The 27,880-nt window shown below is 44.0% G+C and overlaps 3 protein-coding genes across 9 annotated transcripts; 1 reads left to right on the top strand and 2 right to left on the bottom strand.

Moving 5' to 3' along the window:
- Positions 1–2,560: 2,560 nt before the first annotated feature.
- On the bottom strand, positions 2,561–10,623 carry LOC309337216 (vespryn-like). 4 transcript variants are annotated; one of them, XM_081853964.1, is made up of 5 exons: positions 10,465–10,613; positions 10,313–10,390; positions 7,660–7,760; positions 6,684–6,779; positions 2,561–5,021 (listed from the first exon to the last, which is right to left on the bottom strand). In XM_081853964.1, exons 2-5 carry the CDS (start codon positions 10,315–10,317, stop codon positions 4,522–4,524), a joined length of 702 nt encoding a protein of 233 aa, XP_081710090.1. In that variant the 5' UTR covers positions 10,318–10,390; positions 10,465–10,613; the 3' UTR covers positions 2,561–4,521. The 4 variants fall into 4 exon arrangements, with proteins under 4 accessions (XP_081710090.1, XP_081710089.1, XP_081710091.1 ...); XM_081853963.1 differs by having other exon boundaries at positions 2,561–5,027; positions 10,465–10,611; XM_081853965.1 differs by lacking the exon at positions 10,313–10,390 and having other exon boundaries at positions 2,561–5,027; positions 10,465–10,623.
- A 2,564-nt stretch (positions 10,624–13,187) lies between these two features.
- On the top strand, positions 13,188–15,668 carry LOC309337119 (uncharacterized protein). Of its 4 annotated transcripts, none has more exons than XM_081853823.1 (2): positions 13,188–13,221; positions 14,363–15,668. In XM_081853823.1, exon 2 carries the CDS (start codon positions 14,579–14,581, stop codon positions 15,548–15,550), a length of 972 nt encoding a protein of 323 aa, XP_081709949.1. In that variant the 5' UTR covers positions 13,188–13,221; positions 14,363–14,578; the 3' UTR covers positions 15,551–15,668. The 4 variants fall into 4 exon arrangements, with proteins under 4 accessions (XP_081709949.1, XP_081709946.1, XP_081709947.1 ...); XM_081853820.1 differs by having other exon boundaries at positions 13,206–13,337; positions 14,357–15,668; XM_081853821.1 differs by lacking the exon at positions 13,188–13,221 and adding an exon at positions 13,234–13,331 and having other exon boundaries at positions 14,357–15,668.
- Positions 15,669–22,651: 6,983 nt separating this feature from the next.
- LOC309337225 (histone H1.5-like) lies at positions 22,652–23,474 on the bottom strand. Its single transcript, XM_081853977.1, has one exon. It carries the CDS (start codon positions 23,411–23,413, stop codon positions 22,769–22,771), a length of 645 nt encoding a protein of 214 aa, XP_081710103.1. The 5' UTR covers positions 23,414–23,474; the 3' UTR covers positions 22,652–22,768.
- Between the last annotated feature and the right edge of the window lie 4,406 nt (positions 23,475–27,880).

Genomic DNA, 27,880 nt, shown 5'->3' with positions numbered 1-27,880 from the left:
CAATCTGTTAACGTCAGCATTTGCCCTAATTTGTCTTCATGACATCACGTCAAGCAATTTGTTAAGTTGTGGGTGAACATATCAGACGACACAGCAATTCTTCAAGCAGCTCTTGTTTATTCACAGGCCAGAACAGAACTGAACTGAAGGGTTCAGCCAGCCTGCTTATATAGAGCTCCACTACAACGCAACAGTAACCACTTTCTGTAACTATCCAGTCACTGAATGTCACTTTCAATCCCTTATTTGCATATGTGGACCTGAGTGAAAACTATCTACAGTGTCCCCCTGCTGGCCCAGGGTGAGAACTTCAGTACACAACACAATTGTTACCAGTATGTTGTTCTGGCACAAACAGTATTATCTTTTATTATTATTACAAGAGTGCCCAATCCACTTTAACTGCACAATCTGAACTTGCCAGAATGTGATTGACTCCCACCCACAAAACTGTCACATTCTGGAAGTGCCCATAGTTGGTAAATCCATAAGAAAAATGTGTTAGCTACTGTTATTCCTAAAGGCATTTGTCATTCTCCCAGTCCTTTGGAATGAATCAGTGTTACTCCACAGGATGCAACCTTGGCACCACACTCTAACCATCTGAGCTCTTACCTTCCCTTCTATCTACCATCAAGCCATTATTTATTTTTAAAGATGTGTTTTCAAGCCATCCAAAGTCAAAAGCCCTTTTAAAGTTGAAATCCTTTAACCACAGAGCAAACCTTGCTCCTGTGCTGAATTCGATGGGACATATCTGTCTATAGTGGTGCTGTCAGTTCTACTGAGTTCCACTGTAATCAATGAAATTTAAGAGTGTTTAACTTAGGATGTTTACTATCTACTGTACAGTATTAGTTTCATACAAAGCTCTCCCATCAATAATTGAAGTACTACAGAAATAAAATATTTACATATCTTATCATCAACTGTATCTACCATATCTATCTATCTATCTATCTATCTATCTATCTATCTATCTATCTATCTATCTATCTATCTATCATCTACCTATCTCTATCTATCTATCTATCTATCTATCTATCTATCTATCTATCTATCTATCTATCTATCATCTATCTATCTATCATCTATCTATCTATCTATCTATCTATCTATCTATCTATCTATCTATCATCTATCTATCCATCCATCTATCTAATCATGTCATTAAAGGGTCTAACAAAACAGATATATTAAAGGTTTAAAGCAAAACATTTCAGTTCCCCTCTTTTTTTAGCTGCTCTGGTGTGAAAAGGGTTCACATCAAAGCAGCCAAGAAGGCAGAAACCGAAACATTTCACTTCAAAACTTTTAAATAACTATGTTAGTCACTGCAGTACGTATATGGTTTCAGGGATTAGCTACATATTTTGTGGTCCATAGCAAATTTGTCGGAAGTGCTCTTTTGTTGCTTTAAAGCTGACCGGCTGCAAAATCATGCTATAGCACTTTCTTTTACCTTACATGTGAAGAATATTTGTCACTGATATCCCAGGTTGCCTTTAGCTTCCATCTCCTGAAAACCAAAGAATTCTGAGTGATTCTTTTCCTCTTGAATCTCCCCTAAGTTAGAAGGCCCTTTTTTTCCTTACAATATCACAGCTGGACTTGAGCAATCAATGAAAAGATGAAAGAGGTTCCAAGCGTTCTTATCAGTCAGCTGGCATCTGTCAGTCATCTCCACGTTCGATGGTCCTCAAGCCAAGCTAATGTGAGATGGAGAAAGAGAGGGGGACCTCTATTTGTAAGGAACCGAGCCCCAAATCTCCTTGTCTGATGGCTGTTATGTTATTCTTCTAAGGTTCCCCATCTGTCTCCGTCTTATCAGCTGCCCGCAGATGGACAGACAAAATGGGAAGGAGGCCAAGTTTCAAGCTCACGTCATCCGCAGCTTATCACCAGCAGTCAATAGTCTACTCCCAAAATGTTTACAGAAACCGCAGCATAAGTAGTTTGTTTTTATGTCTATGAAATCATGAAATCCTAGAGTTGGAAGGGACCACAGGGGTCATCTAGTCCAACCCCCTGCAATGCAGGAATTTTTTGCCCAAGGTGGGGCTCTAACCCATGACCCCGAGATTAAGTGTCTCATGCTCTAGTTAAGTACAGGGAAGGAATTCTGAAGGGCATTTTGTTCATTAAAATGCCTGGCTTTTGCTCAATGCATCAAGCTCCACCTTAAATAACTGTACAGTGGTACCTCTGGTTACGAAGTTAATTCGTTCTGGAGGTCCGTTCTTAACCTGAAACTGTTCTTAACCTGAGGTACCATTTGAGCTAATGGGGCCTCCCGCTGCCCCTGGCGCGTGATTTCCATTCTCATCCTGGGACAAAGTTTGTAACCTGAAGTACTACTTCCAGGTTAGCAGAGTCTGTAACCTGAAGTGTTTGTAACCCAAGGTGTTTGTAACCTGAGGTACCACTGTACGTATATTTGCATATTGCTCCACAGAAGGAGCAGAACCTGTCCCCACCAGAGGTACTACTCCTAGCATCTCATATAACCCTCCTTTGAACAGACTTTGGATAACAAGTGCCAAGAAAGACAGGACTCATATTTATTTATTAAGCCATTTATATACTGCTTCACCCTTAGCATTTTAACAAGCTGCATGGCTCACTGGTAGAGCATATATTTTGCACCCCAATCTGATAATTTGGCATCAATCTGAGAGTTAATAGTAGCTGGCTGTGTGTGTTTTACGATATTCATCAGGAGAGGAGCTGGAGAGAAAGGACGAAACTGCCCTTCGGTCCAGTCCCTATCACAATTCAATTCCTCCCTACTTAAATAAACAGCAAACAGGATATAAAATGCAGACATACACTTAATGTACGGTCCAGCTTACTATAAGTCACCTCCTTTTCTGGAATGGAGCATATTCAGGTTTCTTTCACTTTCACATGAACCTAGTGAAATTTCCCCCTTAAATTTCCATATTAATGAAAGCTGAACCATGCAGGAAGTTCTTCTTCTGTAACTGATTGTCCAGAAACATGGCCTTACTTTGCATAATGATTACTCTAGGTTGGAAATGGACAGCAGTTTTAAGAGCTGAAGGTGGAATGAGAGAGAGGCATGGTCCTTTTGGTCTCAGGGGTTAAACAGTTTTGGCAGGTATCTGAAGCAATACACAAAGAAACCCTCTGCAAACCTGTTTATGAGAGATGACTTATGGCAGTGGTGAGGAATCTTTGGTCTTGGCCTGCTGAAGGGTCCAATGTGGCTGTGAGGCTCTTTCTCTAAAACCACACCTACCTGTCATTGTGTGATGTCAGCTGATGGATGGGACTCAGACCTGCATTGGCTGTGCCTGCCAGCTCCCTATAGGGAACTGACATACACAGGGAAAGCAGAAGACTTTAATCCTCCACTCATTGGCTGATGAGTGGAGGTTAAATCCTACTGAGGCCCCTGCAAGGGAGCAGGACTGAACTCTCGCCTCATCTGCTGATAAGCAAAATGTTGAATCCTGCCAGGTATTTCTTTGCCAGCACATTCCCTGAGGGGAATGCGCTAGCTAAACAGAAGCCTCCCTCCAAAGGATGCAAGGCGACTTTTGACAGGTGGGTGGGACCGCCCACCTATCAGTCACCTGCTGGCATCATGATGTCAGATGATTGATAGGTGGGTGGCTCCATTCACCTGTCAAAGTTGGTCAGCAGTGATGGTGGTGGTGGAAGATCAGGATCTGGCCCACTGTGCCAAGAAAATTACCCGTTCCTGGTGAACAGGGTACCAAAAACGATGCCTGTTTCTCAGGCCACCTTCAACTCTGCAACATTTGAATCTGAAAGGTTGGGGTTGAGGAATTAGAAGAAGAAGAAAATGGAAAAGATACAATTCCAAAACCCTTGAAAACAAACATTACATACTTATTACCTAGTACTTCCCCCACCCACCCGCAGCTTCCCTCTGCCGCAATTCGACTTCTTTAAATCTCTATCTCCACATTTATCTTTGATTTCTCCAAATATATCATTCTTTGTACATCTCTTATCTCTTTTCTCTTCCGATTCATACATATACTTTACATTTTTTATTCTAGGCATATCAGCATATCTTTCTTAGAACAATATTTTAGCATGTAATCTTCGAAACATTTCCATTCCTTTTTAAATTTTTTATTTGACTGATATCTTATAATTGATGTTAGCTTTGCCAGTTCTAAATATTCATTTAATTTGCAAATCCACTCCCCTTTTGAGGGCAAGATTTGAGATTTCCATTTAGAAGCAATCACTACCCTAGCTGCTGTAGTTGTATATGGGAAAATTCTTTTTTTTCACTTGTAGTATATCTTTCCCTATCAGACCTAGGAGATATGCCTCTGGTTTTTTAACAATTGGGATTTTCAACATTTTCTTTAATTCCTCATGTATTACTCTCCAAAATTTCTTAATCTCCTCACAACCCCACCACATGTGTATTGTTGTTCCTGCGTCTTTACCACATGAAGCCAGAGACTCTTAAATCCTTAAAAATGCATGGCGTGGCGCTGGCGGGCAATTCTCCACTCACTCTTTTAAGTCGTTCAGGCGGAGTGAAACACCTCCACCCACATAGAAGAAAGGATAAACGACCTCTCCGTTGCGGGGAACATCTTTCTTAATGACTTTACCAGGCATGTAAAAAGTCACGGTGTCTTGATCGCAATCCAGAAGAACCCCGATGGTTCCAGAGCCTTGGGGAGGTGGTTGGGGGTCGCTTTGCCGACGCCGAAGCCACCAGAGACCTTCCTGCACAATCCCCTCTTCTGGGGTAAGGGAGAGGTAGACATCCCTTTTCACAGACTCCCGCGCTACCCCGACCGCCCATTCCCTCTGGTTTCCATACACCACTTCCCAGCAATGTTTCCCCGATTTAAACCCTGGAGAGCCCAACACGGCAGGGCTTTTAGTGAACCTCTTGGGGTTGGGAGGCACGGGGTGCTCCACACCTTCCGATGTCACAGTCTTCCGGTCTGTAGACACAACAAGTGCTGGGTGGGCAGTGTCCGGGTTAAAGGTCACTTTAGCTGCAACTGGGGGGAGACAGAACATCAAAGTGTTATGGGCCCAACCAAGTCCTTGCAGAGGAGGGTTGGGCCAAGCCTAATGCTTGCCCTGGCTGTGTACACACCATATATTTAATGTACATTTAAAGCATATCCTGCCTCTAATAATAATAATAATTTATAATTTGTACCCCGCGCATCTGGCTGGGTTTCCCAGCCACTCTGGGCGGCTTCCAACAAAAGATTAAAAATACATTAAAACATCAATCATTAAAAACTTCCCTAAAAACAGGGCTGCCTTCAGATGTCTTCTAAACGTCAGATAGTTGTTTATTTCTTTGACATCTGATGGGAGGGCGTTCCACAGGGCGGGCGCCACTAACTACTGAGAAGGCTCTCTGCCTGTTTCCCTGTAATCTCTCTTCTCGCAGGGAAGGAACTGCCAGAAGACCATCAGATCTGGACCTCAGTGTCTGGTGAATGATGGGGGTGGAGATGCTCCTTCAGGTATACTGGGAATTCTGGGAATGGTAGTTTGCCCCATCACAGCACTATAATTTCCAGCACCCTCGGCAAATTACACTTTTCATTATACTTTAAGGGGGTGAAAGGGAAATGTGCTTTAATGCATAGTGTGTATACAAGCTAAGCAACATGGAACTTTGCTCCAACAAGTCCATCTCTCTTCCTGGGTAAGCCATTATCTTTCCTTTCTTTGGTAGATGTACTGTGTGTATGTGTCTGTGCGCGTGCACACACACACACACACACACACACACAGCACTTCGAAATGGGGACTTAATTTGTGCATGAGAGTTTTGGCTAGAAGCTTGTCTTGTTCTGCACTAGACCCAGAATTATGGCTTGGGGATCTCCCTGGGAACCAAATACACAGGCAAGACCAGCAGAGTGCTGATGCTTTGAGCCCCTCCATCTTATGCTCAGGTTGTGTATATATGTGCAAATAAAACCATAAATCTTAAAGACACCACATTCTCTTTTGACCTTCATTCTAAGAAAACTGAACCCTGCCTGGGTAAGCACAGGCACCCCTGGAGTCTCTTGCCGCTCAGAGAATTGCACAAGAGAGCATTTCTATGACGGTCCTTTCAGCAATTTCACCAGAGATGCTGAACCTGAGACCCTCGAGTGCTGCTGAACTACATGCTGGCTGGGGTTGATGGGGCTTGTGGAGGGTAGCTGTATCCCCACCTCTGAATTTAACACAGCTAGGGCTGTCATACATCTGGAATTTCCTGGACATGGCAGTCAGAACAGTGTCCAGGTAGAAATCGCTGAAATGTCTGGGAAAATCCGGACATATGGCAACCGATGTCGGAAGCCTTGATTTTGGTGAATTTCCTTTAAAATAGCTCAAAAACTTCACTTTTATTATTTTTGATATTTTGCACACACACAAAAGCTCAACTTTGTCAAAAGAAGCTCAAAAATTTTTGTGCCCAGATTCTCACCTTTTTGAAATATGGCAACCCTAACAAAGCCCCAAAGTGCCTTGCAACATTGCCAGCTTTGAATGCACTGGGATTTTCTGGCAGTATTTCACAATTCAGCCAGAATGACTTTTAGAAAGCTGAATTATTATTATTATTATTATTATTATTATTATTATTATTATTATTATTCCAACCCTCACCCCACAGTCTTATTTTACTCATCATTTACCTCGGTAGCATCCCTTTGGTAGTGAAGCCAGCACTTTCCCACCACCTTTCTGCTCAGCCAGAAAGCACAGCATTAGCCACAGGATACAATAGAATCCTAGGGAGGCACAAAGGGGGAAAGATAAGGAAACCAAGAACAAGATGCTTCCATAAATAGAACCAGCATGGAGTAGTGGTCAGGGTCTTGGACTAGGACCTGGGAGGCCAGGGTTCAAATCCCCACTCGGCCATAAAGCACACTGGGTGAACTTGGGTCTGTCACTATCGCTCAGCCTGATGCACCTCACAGAGTGGCTGTGAGGAAAAGATGGGATATAAACGTAATAACAATAATAAACTAGGATGCAATGGGGAGGTGATGGTGGTACTTCTGTGTCCTTTATCAGGATGTTCAGTATTTTGCAGAGAGCTTTACGGTCTTTGCTGTGTTTGCCCTCAGAGCATCCTTGCCAGGTAATTTCCTCTATATTACCTGAAATACCGTATACTCGGAGTTGAGAGTAGATTTCATGCTCTTTATTCAGCTTATAGTGGGAGGAGGAATGAAAGTTCCCCCAAAGTATCTGCTTTATATACATTATTTACACAATGGGCTGCACATGATTGGCTAATTCCGGAATTCTCCTGTAGGCCAATCAGGTTGTGGGTTCACTTCCATCTGGAGCTGGATTGGGTGGTTCCTGCAGACCAATCATACTGCTGCATTGTTCTAGGACCAATCAGACTGCTGCATTTTGGATCCTATTGTTCTAGGACCAATCAGACTGCTGCATTTTGGATCCTATTCAACTGAGTACATAACATTACCAGACCTGCCAAAGAACACATTGGGTTTAAGCCAAGCCTGACTGACTTGGATGGTGGCCCGAATCTACAAATGTAGGTCCGGCTAAGTAGCCTCTGGACCCTTCCAGTCTTGTCTTATGATATCCAACGGGTTCTGAGATAAAACAAATAGCAGCAGTTGTAGCCATTACCTTTGAGCGTCGGCTGAACACTGCTTCTCATTGGAAAGTTCTGGAAGCTCAGCCAAGAGACCAGAGAAAAAGACATAGCTGCCAGGACCTCTTCCTTCTCACTGAGGGTGGCCGCAGAGAAATAAAAACAAATGAAATATAATAAATATTTGTTTTTTAAAAAATAATACAATCAATAGAAACTTTTAGGAGAAAATTTGTTACTGTTTTTGTTACATTGGAATCAACACAAAAGAAACAAAGCAGTAATTATGGAGCTATTAGATATGATGCATTTAACTATATATCTCTATAGGTTTGTACAGCAATTATATATTTCATACTCATGGAATTTTGGGGGGGGGAAACAGTATTAAAAACCAAAAGTAACACTTTGTCCAGCTGTTAATCCCACTATGAGTGGGAGATTGGGATCAGGACTACACTGATAATAGGACCCATGGAAGGGAAGCTGGGAAGTCTAGATATTCGGAGAAATGTCTCAATATGGATATTTTATTTTGTACAGTCGTACCTCAGAAGTCGAACGGAATCTGTTCTGGAAGTCTCCTGCAGCCAATCGGAAGCCATGTAAGCCGCGTCGGACGTTCAGGTTCCAAAAGAACGTTCGCAACCGGAACACTCACTTCCAGGTTTGCGGTGTTCGGGAGCCAAAACGTTCGACTCGCAAGGCATTCAGTTTCTGAGTGGTTAACGAGCCAACACACAGCCTCTTTTTTCTGTTTTCTTTTTAAGGCCTTCCATAATGAAGCTTACTAGCAGAATACATGCATTAGGTCACACCACATGTTTTCCGCTAGCCCTTGCACAACAACTCACAGAATTGCAGCACTTCCACAATTTATTCAGTTTATGTATCACACTTTCTTGGAGATCAAGGGGGGAGCTGAAAACTAGGGTGGGTGTAGTATTTCCAGCTGTGGACACTTTTAATTTGGGGGCAATAAAAAGACCAAAAGTACCCAGTTTGGCAAGTCGAGACTTGCTTTAATCACCAGGGATCACAATATAAGGTGATAAATCAGTCTCACATTTTCAATCGGCATAGCATTCAGGTGGCAGATCATCACGTCCTGACATGTGTTTTGAAACCTTTAATTTTTATTTTCGATGAAATTTAGACATGTTTATGAAGAAACCTAGACAGCATCTTAAAAAGCAGAGACATCACCTTGCCAACAAAGGTCCGTATAGTTAAAGCTATGGTTTTCCCAGTAGTGATGTATGGAAGTGAGAGCTGGACCATAAAGAAGGCAGATCGCCGAAGAATGGATGCTTTTGAATTCTGGTGCTGGAGGAGACTCTTGAGAGTCCCATGGACTGCAAGAAGATCAAATGCATCCATTCTTGAGGAAATCAGCCCTGAGTGGTCACTGGAAGGACAGATCCTGAAGTTGAGACTCCAATACTTTGGCCACCTCATGAGAAGAGAAGACTCCCTAGAAAAGACCCTGATGTTGGGAAAGATGGAGGGCACCCGGAGAAGGGGATGACAGAGGACGAGATGGTTGGACAGTGTTCTCGAAGCTACCAGCATGAGTGTGACCAAACTGCGGGAGGCAGTGGAAGACAGGAGTGCCTGGCGTGCTCTGGTCCATGGGGTCACAAAGAGTCGGACACGACTAAACAACTAAACAACAACAACATGCAGAAAGTAAAGGTAATTGTGCTGGGCCACAAGATTTGTGAATGAGAAATGCTCACAATGTTCAAAAAGCCAAATTCTGGTATGCTGTTAGTCTTTGTATTTCAGCCATCACCATTCACAGACTTTGAAGCCACGTAACCCATTCCGCAATGAAATAAAACACATGAAATATTCCTAGCATCACATGATCCTGTATAAGATGTTCAATAGATGATGCTTTGCATTTCACAAACAATTGTTCCGGCAATCAACACTTATACCCGCATCGTAATGGCTTACCTTGTTTTCCAGAAAGAAACGTATTTTTATTTGCGCTGACAGTGCCCTGACTATTCCAGGTAGCTGGCAGGACTTCTCTGTGGTTAATGACTGGAGCTCACTTTGCTGAGGGCTTTTAAATGATCTAACAAGGATGTGGCAAGTCTTCCAACAAGGATGTGGGGACACATCTAACCCTTTCCTAGATTGCAAAACAACCTGTAGAGCCTGTTCTATTGCACTCTCTGAGTGGCTTATAGGGGAGCTAGTAAGTGGCAGTTTCTTTTTGAATTCTATAAGATTTAGCTGATGCAAGTTCAGGAAACATTGCAAGCCCCCAGGAAAGACTTAATTTAGGAAGAGAAGGTCTTTCTTTTAGCTGCTGAACCACATATTGGGAACGTGGGTGGCACTGTGGTCTAAACCACAGAGCCTAGGACTTGCCAATCAGAAGGTCAGCGGTTTGAATCCCCGTGATGGGGTGAGCTCCCGTTGCTCAGTCCCTGCTCCTGCCAACCTAGCAGTTTGAAAGCAAAAAAGTGCAAGTAGATAAATAGGTACCGCTCCGGCAGGAAGGTAAACGGCATTTCCGTGTGCTGCTCTGGTTTGCCAGAAGTCGCTTAGTCATGTCGGCCACATGACCCGGAAGCTGTATGCCGGCTCCCTCGGCCAATAAAGCGAGATGAGTGCCACAACCCCAGAGTCGGTCACGACTGGACCTAATGGTCAGGGGTCCCTTTACCTTACCACATATTGAGAAATGATATTGTTGCACACTCAGGTGGTAAGAAGTTCCAGAAACTTTGCTGCCTGGAGTTGGGGTTCCTTTAGAAGAGAAAGCACTGGAGACTTGAGGCACTTTATATACAAATGTACAGGGAGAGAATAAGGGGTCCTACCTTGTAGATGATCTGCTGTCTCGCACCAGACTCCCAGAGACACAGAGAGCTGTTCACAAGCTGTCTTTAGGTCTGTCTAACTGCTCACTCACTGTCTGTTCCCAAAAGTGCCCCAAATGCCAGGGTTGCACGCCTCCCTCCTTTCCACTCCCAACCTCTGAAGGTTCACTTACACCTCCACGGGGCCCAGGAAGTGGCGTACAACAATTAAAAAGGACAATGAGACGTACAACCGGTTCCAACACATGTTGTACCCATTGTAGCTTTTCTTTTTTCTTTTTATAAATAGAAGAGAGAGAAATGTCGTCAGTTGACTTTTTAGCAAAATAATATACCATTGAGCCTGACGTGAACATTAATTGCTTTGTGTTACATTGATCAATGATGTAACCCTTACAAAAATTATATGGGCAGTCCATATATCCAAGGAGGTATTAGAGTGATGATTATACACTATGCAGTCAAGCATAGAAAAGGCAGCGAGATCTTCAGACCACGAAGAGTACATGGGCTTGCCCTTGAAGATTATTATTACAGTGGTACCTCGGGTTAAGAACTTAATTCGTTCCGGAGGTCCGTTCTTAACCTGAAACTGTTCTTAACCTGAAGCACCACTTTAGCTAATGGGGCCTCCTGCTGCCACCGCGCGATTTCTGTTCTCATCCTGAAGCAAAGTTCTTAACCCGAGGTAATATTTCTGGGTTAGCGGAGTCTGTAACCTGAAGCGTATGTAACCTGAGGTACCACTGTTGGGGTTTTTATTATTATAAAAACTATTAATTGTTGAGTATTGAAAATAAAAAATAACGAATGGAACATCCCCCCTCCCCGCTTCTTTACACAACCTGAAGGCATAGTTCAGATCTAAATAATAACAGTAAAGATCATGTAAGCACTGAGGTAGAGAGAGTCTGAATGTTCCTGATGTCAATATAAAGGAAGATGCTGAAGTAGCCCAATATTACGGAAAGCGGCAGGTACTGCTTCTCTGCAGAGTTTTCACTTGTTTGTGGGACGAATGGCCACCAGTCCACCATGAAAGTCTCTCAGGTTTTGTTGCCCTCTATCTCTTGCGTTTGTCTGGTGGTTTCTAGGCCTGGGTCCCAGAGCTTTTTATTTCATCCTGCTGCTTTCCCTGGGAAAACCCCTGGTTTGCTGATAAATCAGAATTAATGTCAATCTGCAGAAAACTAGATTGATCCCTCCCCCCTCTCCGATTCAGCAGTAAACGGCAGGTTCTCTCAGGGAAAGATAGAGGTGGGAAAAACCTCTCAGACCCAAGTGTGGATCAGCCCTGAGACAAAGATTAACAGAAGAAAAGCAGGAAAAGCATAAATAAAAGGATCACAGGGCTAGAGTGTCTTCTGTGAGGAAAAGTTACAATGCTTGGGTCTTCTTACTTTAAGGGAAAAGAAGCGGGGACATGACAGAGGTATATCAAATTATACATGATGTGGAGAAAAGGGACAGAGATATTTTTTCTCTCCCTCTCCAATCATACTAGAACCTGAAGTGATCTTTCTTGCATAATTCTAGAATGCAAAGTACTGTAATTTGATTAAGCTGATTATTGTCAGATTCGAGAAAGACGAAAGGAAGTACACACTAAAGGAAGTACAGCACAGAGCTAAACTCTCGATTTCACTTCTGTAAGATGCAGCAATGGCCAGCTTGGACAGCTCATACCCTCCAACATTTCTCCAATGAAAATAGGGACGTCCCATTCCATAATGATAAGTTTGCTATTTATACCCCACACACCTTACTGGGTTGCCCCGGTCACTCTGGGCAGCTCCCAACATATATAAAAACATAATAAAAAAATTAAACTTTTAAAAAAAAAATCCCTATACAGGATTGCCTTCAGACAGCTCATACCCTCCAACATTTCTCCAATGAAAATAGGGACATCCTAAGGAAAAGTGGAACATTCCGGGATCAAGTCAGAAACCGGGACTTTTTCTCTAAATCAGGGGCATCCCTGGGAAATAGTGGGTCTGGACTTGGAGGATCTGATAGGTTTCAAAAGGGATTAGCCACATGCATGCAGGATAAACTATGAGTGGCTACTAGCTGCAATGGCTGTGCTACAAGAACATAAGCTTCTGAATATTAGCTTCTGTGATTCACAAATGGAGAGTGGACTGTTGCTTGTGGGCTTCCACAGGGATCCGAAGGGCCACAGAGAAAACAGGATGCTTGACTAGTGAGATTAGGCTTCCAGTCTGATCTGGGAGGTTCTTTTTATGTTCTTTTAACGTTAGAAGCCTTCTACCGTGTCAGACATTTTAACCATCTAGTTCAATATATTCTGCACGGCAGCTCTCCAGTGGTCTTCTGGCCATGATTCTTTTAAGGGGGAGTTGCCAGAGACTGAACTCCACCCTGATCCAAAAGTTTTTTGTTTTTCCCTGAGGAAGAAATCCCTCTCCCTTTTCATAACCCTTATCGAGTCCTCCTAACCACACCCAAAGCCTAACTAAGTGAGCAGTGTTTCCCAACCTTTGGTCTCCAGTTGTTTTCGGAATACAATTCCCAGCTTCCCTGACCACTGGTCTTGCTAGCTACGGATGGTGGGAGTTGTAGTCCGAAAACAGCTGGGGACCCAAAGTTGGGCAACACTGTTAAGCAAGGCTTCTGCAGCTCAGAGCTGACCAGTTACTGAACCATGTGATAGTTCTGTAGGAAGCCTGGTCACATGGTTGCATCACAGAGCAACATTGTGATGACACAATTACTTACAGGAATAAGGCAGGTGTTTCCCAAATCCCATAGGTGTACTCCCTTTTAAATACGATTATCAACCTCGCCCTTTTTATTTTGATTATCATCGTCTTGTCACCCTGATCAATGAACCAAACGGAATAGTAAATGTGGGTTAGGGGTTGTGGGGTTGTACCTGCTAGTCCCATTCCTGACCTCCATTAGTTGATTCTGCTCTTCTGTGCAGAGTCAATGTGTCTACCACATGCATATGCAAAGATGCCATGAAGAAGAGATGGACCTACTCATGCAGATCAGCATCAGGACCAGCGGTCAAAATGTTGTATCTCACACAAGCCTTCCCCTTGTCTTGGCCAACTTAACAGGGCTTATATTTCCTTTACAGCACCTTGAGGGAACCTGTGGCCCTCCAGATACTGTTGGCCAAAAGCTCCCATCACTCCAATCATTGTCTCTGCCGGCTGGGACTGATGGAGTTCCAACAACATTTGGGAGTGCTACTGGTTTCCTAGCCCTGTTTCAGAAGGCAACACTGGGATGGAACATTTGTAAAAAACCTGCTCTGGAGAATGTGAGCTGCTGGGAAATGGAGGCTCTTTATTTTCCCTTCCCATTCACACCACACCTCCTTTGAGTGGCAGGCAGGCAGGCAAGGCCATTGTTAAGGGAAAAGGCCAGCAGGGCCGTTTCTTGAGGCTCTGGCGGCCTCTCTGGTGTGGAGTGCCTCTCATCAGCTCCAACTGTTAGCCCAAATTAATAATAAAGTAGGTGCTCTTGCTGTTTGTGGTTTTATGAAGTAGCAATCTAGTATTGAAAAGAAAAGAAAAAGGCTTTTCCTGACATGGAGATGTCTAGTGGGGGAAAGTAGGTAAAGGTAAAGGGACCCCTGACCATTAGGTCCAGTCGTGACCGACTCTGGGGTTGCAGCGCTCATCTCGCTTTACTGGCCGAGGGAGCCAGCGTACAGCTTCCAGGTCATGTGGCCAGCATGACTAAGCCGCTTCTGGCGAACCAGAGCAGCACACAGAAATGCCGTTTACCTTCCTGCCGGAGCGGTACCTATTTATCTACTTGCACTTTGACGTGCTTTCAAACTGCTAGGTTGGCAGGAAGTGGGGGAAAGTATAACCTGCTAAATTTCCATGCCAGCTCTACTTTTTTTTAATAGGACAAGGGGGATGGAGCAGGTGAGGCGAGTTTGTGAAAGGTGAGTTCTCAAGAACAAAACGGAGGAAAGTGATTGGCTGTTGGGAACAGAAGCAGGCTGGGATTGATTCCGTTCCATCTATAAATACTTTGGACAGGAGTCACACAAGTCAGTCTCATCAGAGGCTCCATGCAGTGAGTAACAGAGTCCCAAAGAAGGGCAGCAACCCCAGAAGAAGTGACAATGATTGAGGTTATGACGCCTGGAGGAACACAAGCCCCAGTTCCTAGGAGAAAGAGGCCAGGCCGAGGCAAGAGAGGAGAAACTCGTTTCCCCGAAAGGTCGTCAATAATTACGAGGTCAATGCAAAGGAGGAGAAGCTTGAATCCTGGTAAGACCATCAAGTCCCTCCCTAATATCTCAGGGCTCGTTGTCCAAGCGATTGCAGCAAGTGCGTCGAACGGCCTCACCCTCACAGAGCTGAAGGAAGTCCTCAGCGCCAAGGGCTACAATGTGAGGAGGCAAAGCCCCAGAACTCAGAGGAAAATGCACGCCCTGGTGTTGAAAGGCGCTGTGGTGCGCATGACTCACAGCGATGGCTCAAAGTTTTTCGTCATCAGGAAGCACCAGAGCAAGGCCAGCAAAATATTTGAAAACCCCAAAAGGACTGCAGGGGCAAGGAAAGTCCGAGTTGGGCGAAGGTATGGCGCACGCACTGGCACAAAAACGAAAGGAGAAGTGGAGGGAGCCAAGAGCTCTGCGGATAAGACGGGAGAGGCTCGCCAGAAACTCCGAATCCCCAACAGGAGGAGACGATGCCCCAGGAAAAATGGTGCTGCCCGGAGGTCGCAGAGGCTTGCCCAAAAAGCTGCTTCTAGCACGTCTGACAACTCGGATAGCAAAGCCGAAGATCAGCGCTGTTCCAGCAAGAGTGCTGCATCTGCTTTGAAGACCACCAGGAGCAGGCCTGCCTCTGCGGAGAAATCGAAAAGGGCTAGCAGCAAAAGCACTTCGGAAAGGTCAAGGTCTTCTAAGAGCAACAGCACAGCCTCTTCGAAAGGTGTGGGGAAGCCCTACAGCAAGGAAACACCCAGTGCAAAGAAAACAAGATTCTGTAGGAGCAGAGATGTTTCCTCTGCCAAAGAACAAAACTCCAAGGGGAAAGCTGCGTTTCCCCCCCGAAGGCCCAAGCGCAGAGCTAGACGAAGGAGATAGCGATACCAAAGTCCAAGGCAGCAAAGGCCTTAGAAAGGTTGCGTTTTGCTAATATAGATGTGTGTCTTTTTTCAGAACTATGTAAAATTCAATAAAAATAACTAATAAGCCCAAACAAGCAGCCTGCAAGAGTGGTTTTACTGTCTTATGAGCCAGAGTATTTTATCTATTCATAGGTTTTGATTCAAAGCCATGGCCACTTCTGAAGAGCCCCCCGGACCAGGCCAAAGGTCCATATATAGTCCAGCTCCCTGTTCTCACTGCAGCCCCACAGATGCCTGCAGACCCTCCAAGTGTCCCTATTTCCCAGGGACAGTCCCGGATTTACAGAAGCCATCCTGGTTTCTGATTTGATCCCAGAATGTCCCACTTTTCCTTAGGACGTCCCTATTTTCGCCTGATGAATACTGGAGGGCATGGAAGGACGTCCCTATTTTCATCGGAGAAATGTTGGATGGTATGGAGCTAAGTGACCCCCGAGCCAAGGCAATAAGTAACTATACAACCTTTAGAAGACATTTGAAGGAAGCACTGTATAAGGAAGGTTTTTTAAAAATATGTTTAATGTTCTATTTTTATATATGTTAGAAGCTGCCCAGAGCGGCTGGACCAACACAGTCAGATGGGCAGGAAGAAAATAATAATAATAATAATAATAATAATAATAATAATAATAATAATAATATAGTCCCTATTTTCATCAGAGAAATGTTGGAGGGTATGAAAATATTGGGAAAGATGGAGGGCACAAGGAGAAGGGGACGACAGAGGACGAGATGGTTGGATAGTGTTCGTGAAGCTACCAGCATGAGTTTGACCAACCTGCGGGAGGCAGTGGAAGACAGAAGTGCCTGGCGTGCTCTGGTCCATGGGGTCATGAAGAGTCGGACACGACTAAACGACTGAACAACAACAACAAATGAAAATATCCCCCCTCTCCCCCGCCCTCACTCTCCACTGCATAGACCAGGCCCGTGCAAACCCCTTCCTTTCACACTTCCGGCTCCACCCCCCCCCAAAAAAAAGACAACTATGTTTTTCTAGGGGCGGGTGGCAGCCCTAGGGTTAGCCCACACCATTTTGCAGTCCTGTCTCCCTTCCTCCTCCTCCTCTTTCAGAAGTGGCAGCCATTTTGTGCTATGCCACACACTCCACAGCAGCCATTTTGTGGCTGCCGCCCGTTGCGCTCTCCTGACATTCCAAATGGGCACACTGGCCCTAAAAGCTTGGTGGCCTCTGGGTTGCCATTTCAGTACCATCTATCAGTATTCAGTATCCGTGCTTTTATTATTGCAATGAATGCCCCTCTGTCCCCCACTGTTAAACACGCCACAGGTTTTGTAGCACCCTGCTTGTGGTTAACGCTTAGCTGGAATGAAATATTCAACGCAGCAATAGAGAAATTAAAATAGTAATTTATTTGTCAGACAAATAAATAAGAGGCTCAGTGGTACGTGGTTACCAAGCTCTGGCCTGGCCTCCTGCCATTCTGGCCAGCACTTATATTCCCTTAATCCAGCCCCCTTTGCTCCTCCTGTGGCTGCCTCTGTCCAATCAGCCTGGTTGAAATTCCTATTGGCTGTTTGCTAGAGCCAATCACAAAAGATACACCCACAAAAGATACACCCACTTCCTTGCCCTTATATGGGAGACAAAGAGCTATTTATAAATGACAAATAAGTAATAATATATCTTACATGGAATCTTAATTACCAGCTCACCTCTTGCCCTTCTTGCCCTATTGCCTTCTAAAACAAATGGTTTAATCTTACATTTTATGTTCAACAGATGTCAAGGATCTTGAGTTTCACATCAACATTGAAAGATTTCCTTCATTTAATGTTTCTAAACAAAATGCCTGACAACTATATATCAAGACTGCTTAGAGGCGTCTTCTGTCTGGCAGCGGGGGGGCTGGTGGCTGACTTAATTTCAGGATAAATACAACTCTTACAACCATATGAAATAAGAATCTAGCATTCCTTAAATCCTTTGCATAATTACATTTAAGCCAATATATTTAAGCTAATATATTTCATACATTTATCATAGGTAGCCTCTTAAAAGAATAAAGCTTTTCAAAGTAAAAAGGAAGGAACTCAATAAAACACAGCTTTTAAAAGAAGCCTCTTCAAAAATGTTCTCTTTTTCTGTCAGCTAAATGTTTTTCCCTTTTGCTCCTGGCCTTTCAACCTTAGAAAGAAGATCTGGCTCATTTTACTGGGAGGCACATTAGTATTATCTTTCCCCATTCCTAATGGTGTTTTCTCAGCCTTGGGGCAGCATATGTAATTCTCCCTTTTTTATGACTTTGAGAATTGTTTTTCTACTATAAATCAATGGGGCCCTTCTTGTGTTAGGAGGAAAAACATCTTGCCAAGGTTCTTTTAGGCAGCTGGTCTTTTGCCTGGCATGAAACATTTGAAAATCCTTTTTTTAAGCTCATTTTTAAAATGCAAGCCCTGATTAAACATATAGAAGCTTTGATAAAAATGCAGGCTTATGATTAGATGCCTCAGTTTAACAATGGTAGCTGCTTGCGGCAAGGAAATGGAGGGAACACATCCACTCAGATTGCTTGTTTTAAAACAATGAACTATAACAGTGTTTAAGGGTTCCTGAGTTTCAGGGATTTGCTACGAATCCTTCCAACACATCCTTTTTGCCCTGTGTACTGGAGGTGCCGGCAACTGTCTTGGCTGGTTGCAATAGCACAGGTAACTTCTAAGTGAGTGTGGTGAAATGAGAGAGGTGACTATTTTCCCTGATACTGAGGAACGCTCCCTGTTGCTATCAGTGTGTACACATTTCTGCCATTGTAGTGTAATGGTTAGAGCAGGGGTCAGCAAACTTTTTCAGCAGGGGGCTGTCCCTCAGACCTTGTGGGGGGCTGGACTATATTTTGGGGGGGGAAAATGAATGAATTCCTATGCCCCACAAATAACTCAGAGATGCATTTTAAATAAAACAACACATTCTACTCATGTAAAAACATGCTGATTCCCGGACAGTCCGCGGGCTGGCTTTAGAAGGCGATTGGGCCGGATCCTGCTCCGGGGCCTTAGTTTGCCTACACATGGGTTAGCGTGTCAGACAAAGACCTGGGAGACCATGGTTTGGATCAACACTCAGTCATGAAGCTCACTGGGCGACCTTGGGCCAGTCAATGTCTCTTAGCTAAACGAACCTTACAGGGTTGTGGGGAGGATGAAATTTGGGGACGGGGACCACATACACCACTGTGAGCTCCTTGGAAGAAAAGCATGGTATATAAATTTAATAAAATCAATCAATAAAATCAATATTGTATGAGTGTCACATTTAGGACAATTCCCATAGTAAGCCTAAGGTAGCTGCTGTGGGTGACTCTAATTTTGTGATATGTCATGATCCCCATGCAACTATTTGGTGACAGACGCCTCCAGCACACAGTCAAAATTTAAAGTGTGTCCATTGGTCCAAAAAAGTTGACAACCCCTGCTCTATGATTCATGCTTCCCTTTGCTCCCTCCCCCCCCCCTCAAACTACAAAGGCTCAAAAGTGGTACCTTTTCCTCATAGGGGGAGTTGTTCTCACTCCCTGATAATTTCAGTTTCTCTTTTCTTTCTGCCATTTTAAGTGGTTGGAATTACTGATCAAAAGGCTGTATCGGAGACCGTGGAAAGAGGAAAATCTGTGCTGTATGCATCTGTTTGTAAAACCCAAAATAGAAGGTTTTGCCTGGAAATGTAGGCTAAACTACTTGTATCTTGTACATGAACTTGCATTGGTTCTTATCAATAGTGGTTCTTAGCCTGATCACAGAATGATGATGATGATGATGATTTCAACTACGCTGAAATGGCAAAGATGACCGTGAAGATCAGTCACCAAGATGATAAAAATGTTAGTCAAAAGTAGTTAAAGTTTATAGGATATCTTAAAGACCACTGTAGATACTAAAAAAACGTTAGCAGGATTGTTGTAACATTTGTAATACGAGTTAAGGTAAAAAAGGAGATAAAATGGATTAGAAAACTGTAATTGGAAACCGGGGTGGGGTGTGTCAAGGGATCTAAGTAATCCCAGAAGTGTAGAAATTGAAAATTATATGAGTGTATAAGAATATTGTTTTAAAAAATGAAATAATAATAATAATATTGTACCCCACCCATCCACTGTATTCCATGTGTTGACAACATTGTGGCTGGATTACTGCAACATGCTCTACATTGGGCTGCCCTTGGACCTGGTTCAGAAGCTCCAGCAGGTTGCAGAAGGCAGCAGCTAGGCTGATGATGAAGGCACATACCTGACAACATGTGACACATCCACTACAAGCCAGGCTCAGGGTCCTTATATCAATTTACAAAGCCCTGAACAGGGATACCTTAGACACCACCGCCTGACTGACACCTTATATCCCAGCTTGATCACCAAGATGACCTGCTGGAGCATCATTGGTCATTCCACAAGTTGGCAAGGCTAACCTCATAGTTACACAAAACTGAGTGACTTGAAACATAGCCCCTTCCGGTGGGATACTCTTCCAACAGAGATTCAGCAAGCACCTTCTGATGTAACCTTTAAACATATGCTGAAAACTTTTCTATCCCACCAAGCTTCTGCAGACAATTAAGAAAATATATTTCTGCAATAGTAATAATATTATAATATAATATAATATAATATAATATAATATAATATAATAATTTTATTATTTATACCCCACCTATCTGGCTGAGTTTCCCCAGCCACTCTGGGCAGCTCCCAATCGAGTGTTAAAAACAATACAGCATTAAATATTAAAAACTTCTCTAAAGAGGGCTGCCTTCAGATGTCTTTTAAAAACAGGATAGCTGCTTATTTCCTTGACATCTGATGGGAGAGCATTCCACAGGGCAGGTGCCACTACTGAGAAGGCCCTCTGTCTGGTTCCCTGTAACCTCACTTCTTGCAATGAGGGAACTGTCAGAAGGCCATCGACGCTGGACCTCAGTGTCCGGGCTGAATAATGGGGGTGGAGACGCTCCTTCAGGTATACAATAGCTGAAGATCTCTTGTTTTTAAATTTCTAGGTTGTTTTTTTTTAATTGTATATGTGCCTGGTTATAGTAATCTGCTTTGGTTTTTTTAAAATGAAAAGCAGTACACAGTGCAAATGACTTTATAAATATATGAACACAGACTTGATAGTTCTCACTGAGAATAATGTGCCCTTTTTTCCTTATTGGAGATATCAGAATCTCGTTCCTTATTGGTTTACAGGCCTTGACCAATCAGATTTAGGCAGGCTTATTCCCTCCCTGTCCCACTTCAGTCAATGAATGAGGCACTTTGAAGCCATAACATTCACATGGTGCTTTTGCTGTAGAGCAGGATGGAAAGAAGAATTGTGTCTGCTTGTGGCACGGCTGGGGGGAGATGAGAGTCAAGACAAGGACTCAGTCCACAAGGGCAAGGTTGCAGTTTCCAGTGGTTTTGAGTACACAGGCTGCTTCAGAAAGGGAAGTATGCAAAGCAAATTGGAGCAGGACCCCCTGTCTATCTGGCTGCAGTCCTGGAATATCTCAGTGCTGAAATCCTGGAGCTGGCTGGCTAAAAGCAGTGAATTATCCTACACCACATCCATCTTGTTGTGCAGAATGATGAGGAGCTGCAGAAACTGGTAGAAGGAGTCGCCATTGTGCAGAGTGATGTTCAAGCTTTGCTACCGTCAACAAAACTGAAAAGATGATGAACACAAGCAGTGGTTGAAGCTGTCAAAGGACAATGAAGACATTTTTCTGCATGGTGTCAGAAAACCCAGAGGCTCTTTTCAGCACCAATCCAAATCTTTCTAAGAGCTGGAACAGAAATAGTGTTGAAGACTCATTTTCCATAACCGATGAGTGAAAAGTCCCTTTAGCTGCAATTGTACACCCACTTGCTTGGAAGTTCCATTGAAATCTTTGCCTGTATGTATAGGATTCTGCTGCTGTACGTGTTTCAGATTTTATTTTATGGATATTGTAGAGTTAGAAGGGATCATGAGGGTCATCCATTCCAACCCTCTGCGATGCAGGAATCTTCCCCTACGTGGGGCTCGAACCTATTACCCAAAAATCAAGAATCTCATGCTCTACCAGCTGAGCTAAACCTTGTAGTTACGGTAATTATATAATATTTGGAACAAAAGTACAGGACTAATAACTTAGTCTCCTCCCCACTTCTCTAATTACTTTTTTTTTACTTTTGTCTACTGGTATTGGAAATGACCATTTTCAAAAGGCTGTGGTTTGGAGAGGATTTTTTGGTTGTCAGAAATAAAGCCAGGGTGTCTTCATTTCATGGGTGCAGCCAGGGAGGGCAGGGGGGGGACAGTTGCCCCCCCCAAACCAAGCAAGTAAATACTGTAAAAATACTTAATTAAAAGTAGATATTGCAGCAATTTTACAGAATTTTCTGAGCACTTGGGGTCAAAAGAACACAATTTAAAACAACTGTCGTTCAGACATTTCATTCTGAATCTACTAGACAGAGGATGACCAGTGAGTGTCCTGCTTCCCCCCAACATAAATCCTGGCTGTGCCCATGCTTCTTTTTACAATGTTGTACTGAGATTTGGATTAATATATATTTAAAGGTACAAATCAATATTTTGTTAAAACTGAATTAAGCTGAAGCATCTCTGTAACCCAGTCTTTAGTTTAACACGCATAAATTGGATTGTGTCTCTCTGCTTTTTTTATTATTATTTGGTAGAATGTGCAAAAATAAGTAATGAAATAAACAAGAAAGGTATTTTTATGGATTAATACTGGATTAGCCCGAACTTTCAGTGTTTTATCCATGCAACAACCCTGTCTGGTGGGCTAGGCTGAGATGGTGATAGGTCTATATGGTCAGACAAACCATCAGCCACACCATCCTGGCTCTTAATACCTGACAGTCTTTATTAAACTTCATCAAACTTTCCACGAAGAAAAGCCACCAAAGGTCCCGAGTTTCCACACCACAGATCTCTCGGTTTTGATTACCACCATCCTATTTAGCCTTTCGATTACACCTAATCTAAAACTACCGAGGCGAGAAAACCAGATGTCAGATGAGCAGTATTAATAGGCAAAGCACTTCAGAGGTCTTTAAGCAGCGCGCTTTTAATCTGGAAATGCAGCAGCTCTTTCAGCGAGTCTTGAGTGGCTCTTAAAAGAGCCTTTTTAAAGATATTAAAGTAAACTGCCGGGTTTTCTCTGTATTTAAGAACCTTTCACCGTTGAATGCTTGTCGAGCTGCCGTCTCCTGCCAGGGACGGCTGTCTTTCTACTACTTCGGACACCTTTTGGTTTAGAAACGGCCGGCTGTTTCTTCGGCGACTTCTTTCTCGGCTCCCTGCTACCCGACGCCGGCCTTTTGCGGGCAGCCGCCGTTTTCTTCACTTTCCTCGCCTCAGGCTTGGCAGATTTCTTCGGCAGGGTTTTCCCGCCATGCTTGAAGGATCCCGAAGCGCCGCTGCCGGTTAAGCGGATCAAGACCCCATTCGATACCAGTTTATGCAGCTCCCGTTTGAGGTGGCTATTTTTGTTCCTGTTCAGGTTGTAGCCTCCTTCCCTGAGGAATTTCTTCAGGGCTGCCAGCGACACGCCTTTCCGCGAGCTAGAGCCCTCGAAAGCCTTCAGGATAAGCTGAGACAAAGGGCCGGAAAGGCGCTTCTTTCCTCTCCCCGAGGATTCGGAAGTGGACGGTTCGGAAATAGTTGCAGGCGGAGGGGCGCTCGAGCCTTCTGCCTCAGTGTGAAGTACGGGGCTTCCCTGTCGGATTCCCTGCCGGGTTGCTTGACGCCTTCCCTGCCGAGTTCCTTGACGCTTTCCCTGCCGGGATCCCGGCCGCCTTCCGCGACCCATCCTTCCACCCTCCCGCGAAGGCAGCGCGCTGCCAGCTGTCCGGAGCGCCACTGAGAAATAAGCCGGGCATCAGGGTATATATAGTGTGGTGAGGCTGACGTAAAAGAACAAATTTGCATATGTCCGTCTCTTCTCCCCCACCCCACCCCCGCCTTCCTTCTGTCACACCGTTGGAGAGGACCTTAATAGTCACAGTTTTCACTCAGGTCCGCTTTGGAACCCGCCGACTACATGCCAAGCTTCGATATTACCACCGCGGGGCGGGCGGGGGGCGGGAGAGAGAGAGAGATGCGGGGTGGTTTTTTTAGCTATCTCGTATCTAATCATTTGTTTCTTAAATGTGCTGGTTGGGGTCTTTTGGGGGGGTACTCCCCCCCCCACTTTCCAGGTGCGAGGAAGCACAGGAGGCGCCTAATAGGGAACGGACGAAGGTAACATTCAGCTAACGTTTAGAGCAGGTAGTCGCCGAGCTGTATGAGAGCTCCTGAAATTTGATTCCGCGATGATGGAGCTTCATGAATACTTAATTGGTAGCCCTTTTGTATTTGGCATTCCGTCCCGACACGTTAATTACTGGGCAAATGCTGCATGAAAACGACCAACAGTGCTATCCTGCACATATTCGAAGAAGGTCCCACCGAGTGCAACGGATTTATTGTTTATTTCAAATGTTACAATGCAAGAGTGGCAAGTCTCTCAAGAGTGGCTTCCAGAAAACATGCATCTGCAATAGCCAGAAATCAAAAATATTAATACGCATGTGAACCATAAAGCATCCAGCCTGGCGGCAGGATTTTAGAAGGAGCATCACATTTCCAGGCCAAAAAGATAAACTGCCTTATACTTAGTTGGGCCACTGGTCTTTATAGCTCCATGTTATGGACACTGGCTGGCAGCAGCTCTGCAGGTTACTGAGATGTGGAGGCTTAAACCACATATAATTTGTGCCTTCCTGTCCTGGAAAGAAAATAGTTGGGGGGGGGAGAGAGACACCACCTTTTTTGAGCTTGAAAATTACTGATGGGGTATATTTTACCAGTTTGGGTAGGTAATGGAGTATATTTTACCAGTTTGGGTAGGTAAGATAGCTATGGCTGTTTCTGAACAGCAATAGTCTGACTACTGCTGTCAATGCACTGGAAATCTCCGGACTGGATTACTGCAATGTGCTGTATGCAGGGCTGCACTTCAGGGTGACCCAGAAGCTGAAGCTAGTGATTCATAAATGAATTTTTTTTGGGGGGGGGGGTTGTCCAGCAACATCTGGAGAATCCCATATTCCCCATTCCCATTCTTGACCAGAGTTTAATGAATAACGCACAGAAAACACACACACACACACACACACACACACACACACACACACACACACACAATGTCCCATGTATCCAGTGGAGCTTACTCCCAGGTAAGTGTGCATAAGACTGCAGCCTTTCAGCACAGTCCTCCACAACTACCCTGAAGTAAAACCTATTGATTTCAATGAAGTTTTATCTGCATTGAGTAAATGGGACTTACAAAATATGAATAGTACTGTTAGAGTATGGATGTCTGAAACAATGAGTGATCACTTGAATGAATGGACATACCTGCCAGTTTGGATATAATATTCAGACTTGATTGTGAACAAGCAATAAACCTACAGGTTAAAGTTTGTATGATTTTATGTGTCTTTTTAATAAAAAATTTTAAAAATCAAGTCACACACTTTATTCAGTTTTCTCTGAACTTCTCCAAAATTTAATGGGCTTTCAAGCCACAAGCATTTAATTTCTCAGTATCGGCACAAAATCCTACTTTGAAACAAAACAGACTTATTTTGTTGGTTAATGAATTTACAAATGGGAGGTGGGAGATAAAACAGACTCTTTTTAACTTATCAACTTCAATGAAGTCTTGATCTGCAGTCTCTATTAATGTAAAGGCAAAAAATGTATGTAAGGCTGTTTCTGCCCGGTTTCGAACCGGGGACCTTTCGCGTGTGAGGCGAACGTGATAACCACTACACTACAGAAACCCAGCTGTATGCCTTCTCTGAGCTACTGTGGCTGATTGGGAAAGCATGACTGGTATGAAAGCCATGGCAGTCAAAAGGAATCTGCTGACACATCATTCTTGGGTCTGAGTCACTTTAGTCTCAGTGGGAGTTATTGCCTGTAATTACTGCTACTGCTAAGACCTTCAGGCTATAAATTGAACTTACTGAGTGTATAGGATTGCAGGCAGAGTTTATTGTCACAGCAGCTCAACAGCATCTACAGCAGCAACATGCATAGATTTGTGTGCAAAAATGTAGAGCATTTAGGTTCTCAAGAACAGGGACTGTGTATTGGTTCAAGTCATAACCTCCAGCCAGTTGCCAAAGGGAAAACAACACTGTGGAGTGATCCTTTGGGAAATCTGAGCCAGATGCCCAGAAACTCTGCTGTACTGGAGGGTAGCATGAGACTTAAAGGTAACGGGACCCCTGACCATTAGGTCCAGTTGTGGCCGACTCTGGGGTTGCGGCGCTCATCTCGCTTTACTGGCCGAGGGAGCCGGCATACAGCTTCTGGGTCATGTGGCCAGCATGACTAAGCCGCTACTGGCGAACCAGAGCAGCACACGAAAACGCCGTTTACCTTCCTGCCAGAGTGGTACCTATTTATCTACTTGCACTTTGACGTGCTTTCGAACTACTAGGTTGGCAGGAGCAGGGACCGAGCAACAGGAGACTTAGCAACCAGAAAATATTACTGCTGCTCTTGATATTATATTAAATATGTGATTTCAAGATTTTTACATTGCATTTCTGTTGCTTTTCACTATAGGTCGCGATGGTGGTGGTTTTAATAGAAAAACAGGCTATAATCATTAAATCCCCATCATCAATATTTCATGGAAAAATCAGCAAATGAAGTTAGCAATTGGGGAAAGGGTGGAAAAGAAGGGGGAGATGGGTGTCAACCGGCTGTTGTATCTAGCTTTGAAAGAAGGAGCTATGATTCCATCAATAAAGGATATTAAGTGGGTCCAGTGGTCAAGAAGGCAGTTTCTGCACACCCTGTACAGAGAAGTGAGGAGCAGATGGGGCTCATCAACCTGGGAAGACTGCCCATCTAGGAGAAGGATGATGCTAAACTTCCATTGCCTTGCAGGATATTTTCAGGAGAAGAAAAGGCTAAGGAGTAAACCCGACACAAATCTCGAGTCCTTAAGATGGTTGGATGGAATCCTTGTACCCTTCCTTCCAGCAACTCCTGCAGCCAAGCTGGTGCCAAACATATTGCTGTGGCTTCCTTTCGACCACATCAGCGGGGGGGGGGGGGTCTTGTCACCTGGGCAGCCCAGGACCTCCATACACACTGCTCAAGCTTGCGCCTGGAAAGGTCACTTTGGTGCTGCTTGTGCAGCCGTTTGACTTCACCCCCGGAGGCACACTCCATTGCGTCTCAAGATATATGGATGCCAACAACATCAGCTTTCACAAGCCTGGTGCTCCAGCTGGATAGCTCAGTCGGTTTGAGCATAAGACACTTAATCCCAGGCTTGTGGGTTTTGAGCCCCATGTTGGGTGAAAAATTCCTGGGTGAAAAATTCCTACATTGCAGGGGGCTGGACTAGATGATCCTCATGGACCATCCCAACTCTAATTCCAGATGTTTTGGACTACAGCTCTCAATAGTTAAGGGTCCAAAAACATCTGGAGAGTACAAAGTTGGTGATGGCTGTAGTACATCAAGTCATTTATCATGCAAATGAATGTCATCTTCCTAAGACTTCTGTGGAATTATAATTATGATTTTAATGGATCTCCTGGGAATGCTAAACTAGCCTTGTATTTAGCAACGTGCATATGCAACATGGATTTTCACGCAGGAGAATGAAGGAGTTGGCAGGGGACTAGCAGATTGATTTTCCCCTCAAGTCTACAGCCAGCATGGAAACACAGTGGGAAGGATGGCAGTGAGAGCAACAGAGGGATGGATCCTGCCCTCTCTCCACTTATCCATTTGATTTTAAAAGAGAATATTTTTATTGATTGCCCTGTTTTCATACCAGCCACGGAGGGAGGGGCTGTCAGGCTATTTAGTCCCATAACCAGTTAGGAAAAACAACTGCTGCCGTAACTTTTGTGGTCTTATTTATAAGGCTGCTTTAAATGAGCAGAATATTGTCTTTGGTTGAGACTCGGCTGTTGGTTCCTATTCCTTGCCACAAAAGCAGCAGGCAAGTAGTGTGATCTTAGACATACCCAGGGTGACCTTAAACATATTACTTCCTTGTTAGTCCCACTGAGATAATTGGGACCTGCTTCCTAATAAGTATACTTAAGATTGCTGGAACATATGCAATCAAAAATACACGTGTGGCATTCCCCATGAGGTTCCCAACAACACAAGACTCCCACATTTCACTTCTGGATCCCAACCTTGTATTTGATTTCAGAGATAAAAATATGTAACTGGGTTTTTTTTTTGTCATGAT

This window comes from Podarcis erhardii, assembly GCF_964252035.2.
Source record: "Podarcis erhardii genome assembly, chromosome: 2".
NCBI lineage: Eukaryota > Metazoa > Chordata > Lepidosauria > Squamata > Lacertidae > Podarcis > Podarcis erhardii.
Note: the sequence above shows the minus strand (reverse complement) of the source record. Positions and strands in the feature narration are given on the sequence as shown.

Bases quoted from the DNA above. Each gene is read 5' to 3' on its own strand.
- LOC309337216 (XM_081853963.1), bottom strand. The intron at 6,780-7,659 runs GTAATGGCTACA...GTGCCTCCCTAG, and splicing joins TGTTCAGCCGACGCTCAAAG to GATTCTATTGTATCCTGTGG. The intron at 5,028-6,683 runs GTAAATGATGAG...GTCTCCCCCCAG, and splicing joins ACCAAAGGGATGCTACCGAG to TTGCAGCTAAAGTGACCTTT.
- LOC309337119 (XM_081853823.1), top strand. From the start codon at position 14,579: ATGATTGAGGTTATGACGCCTGGAGGAACACAAGCCCCAGTTCCTAGG.
- LOC309337225 (XM_081853977.1), bottom strand. From the start codon at position 23,413: ATGGGTCGCGGAAGGCGGCCGGGATCCCGGCAGGGAAAGCGTCAAGGA.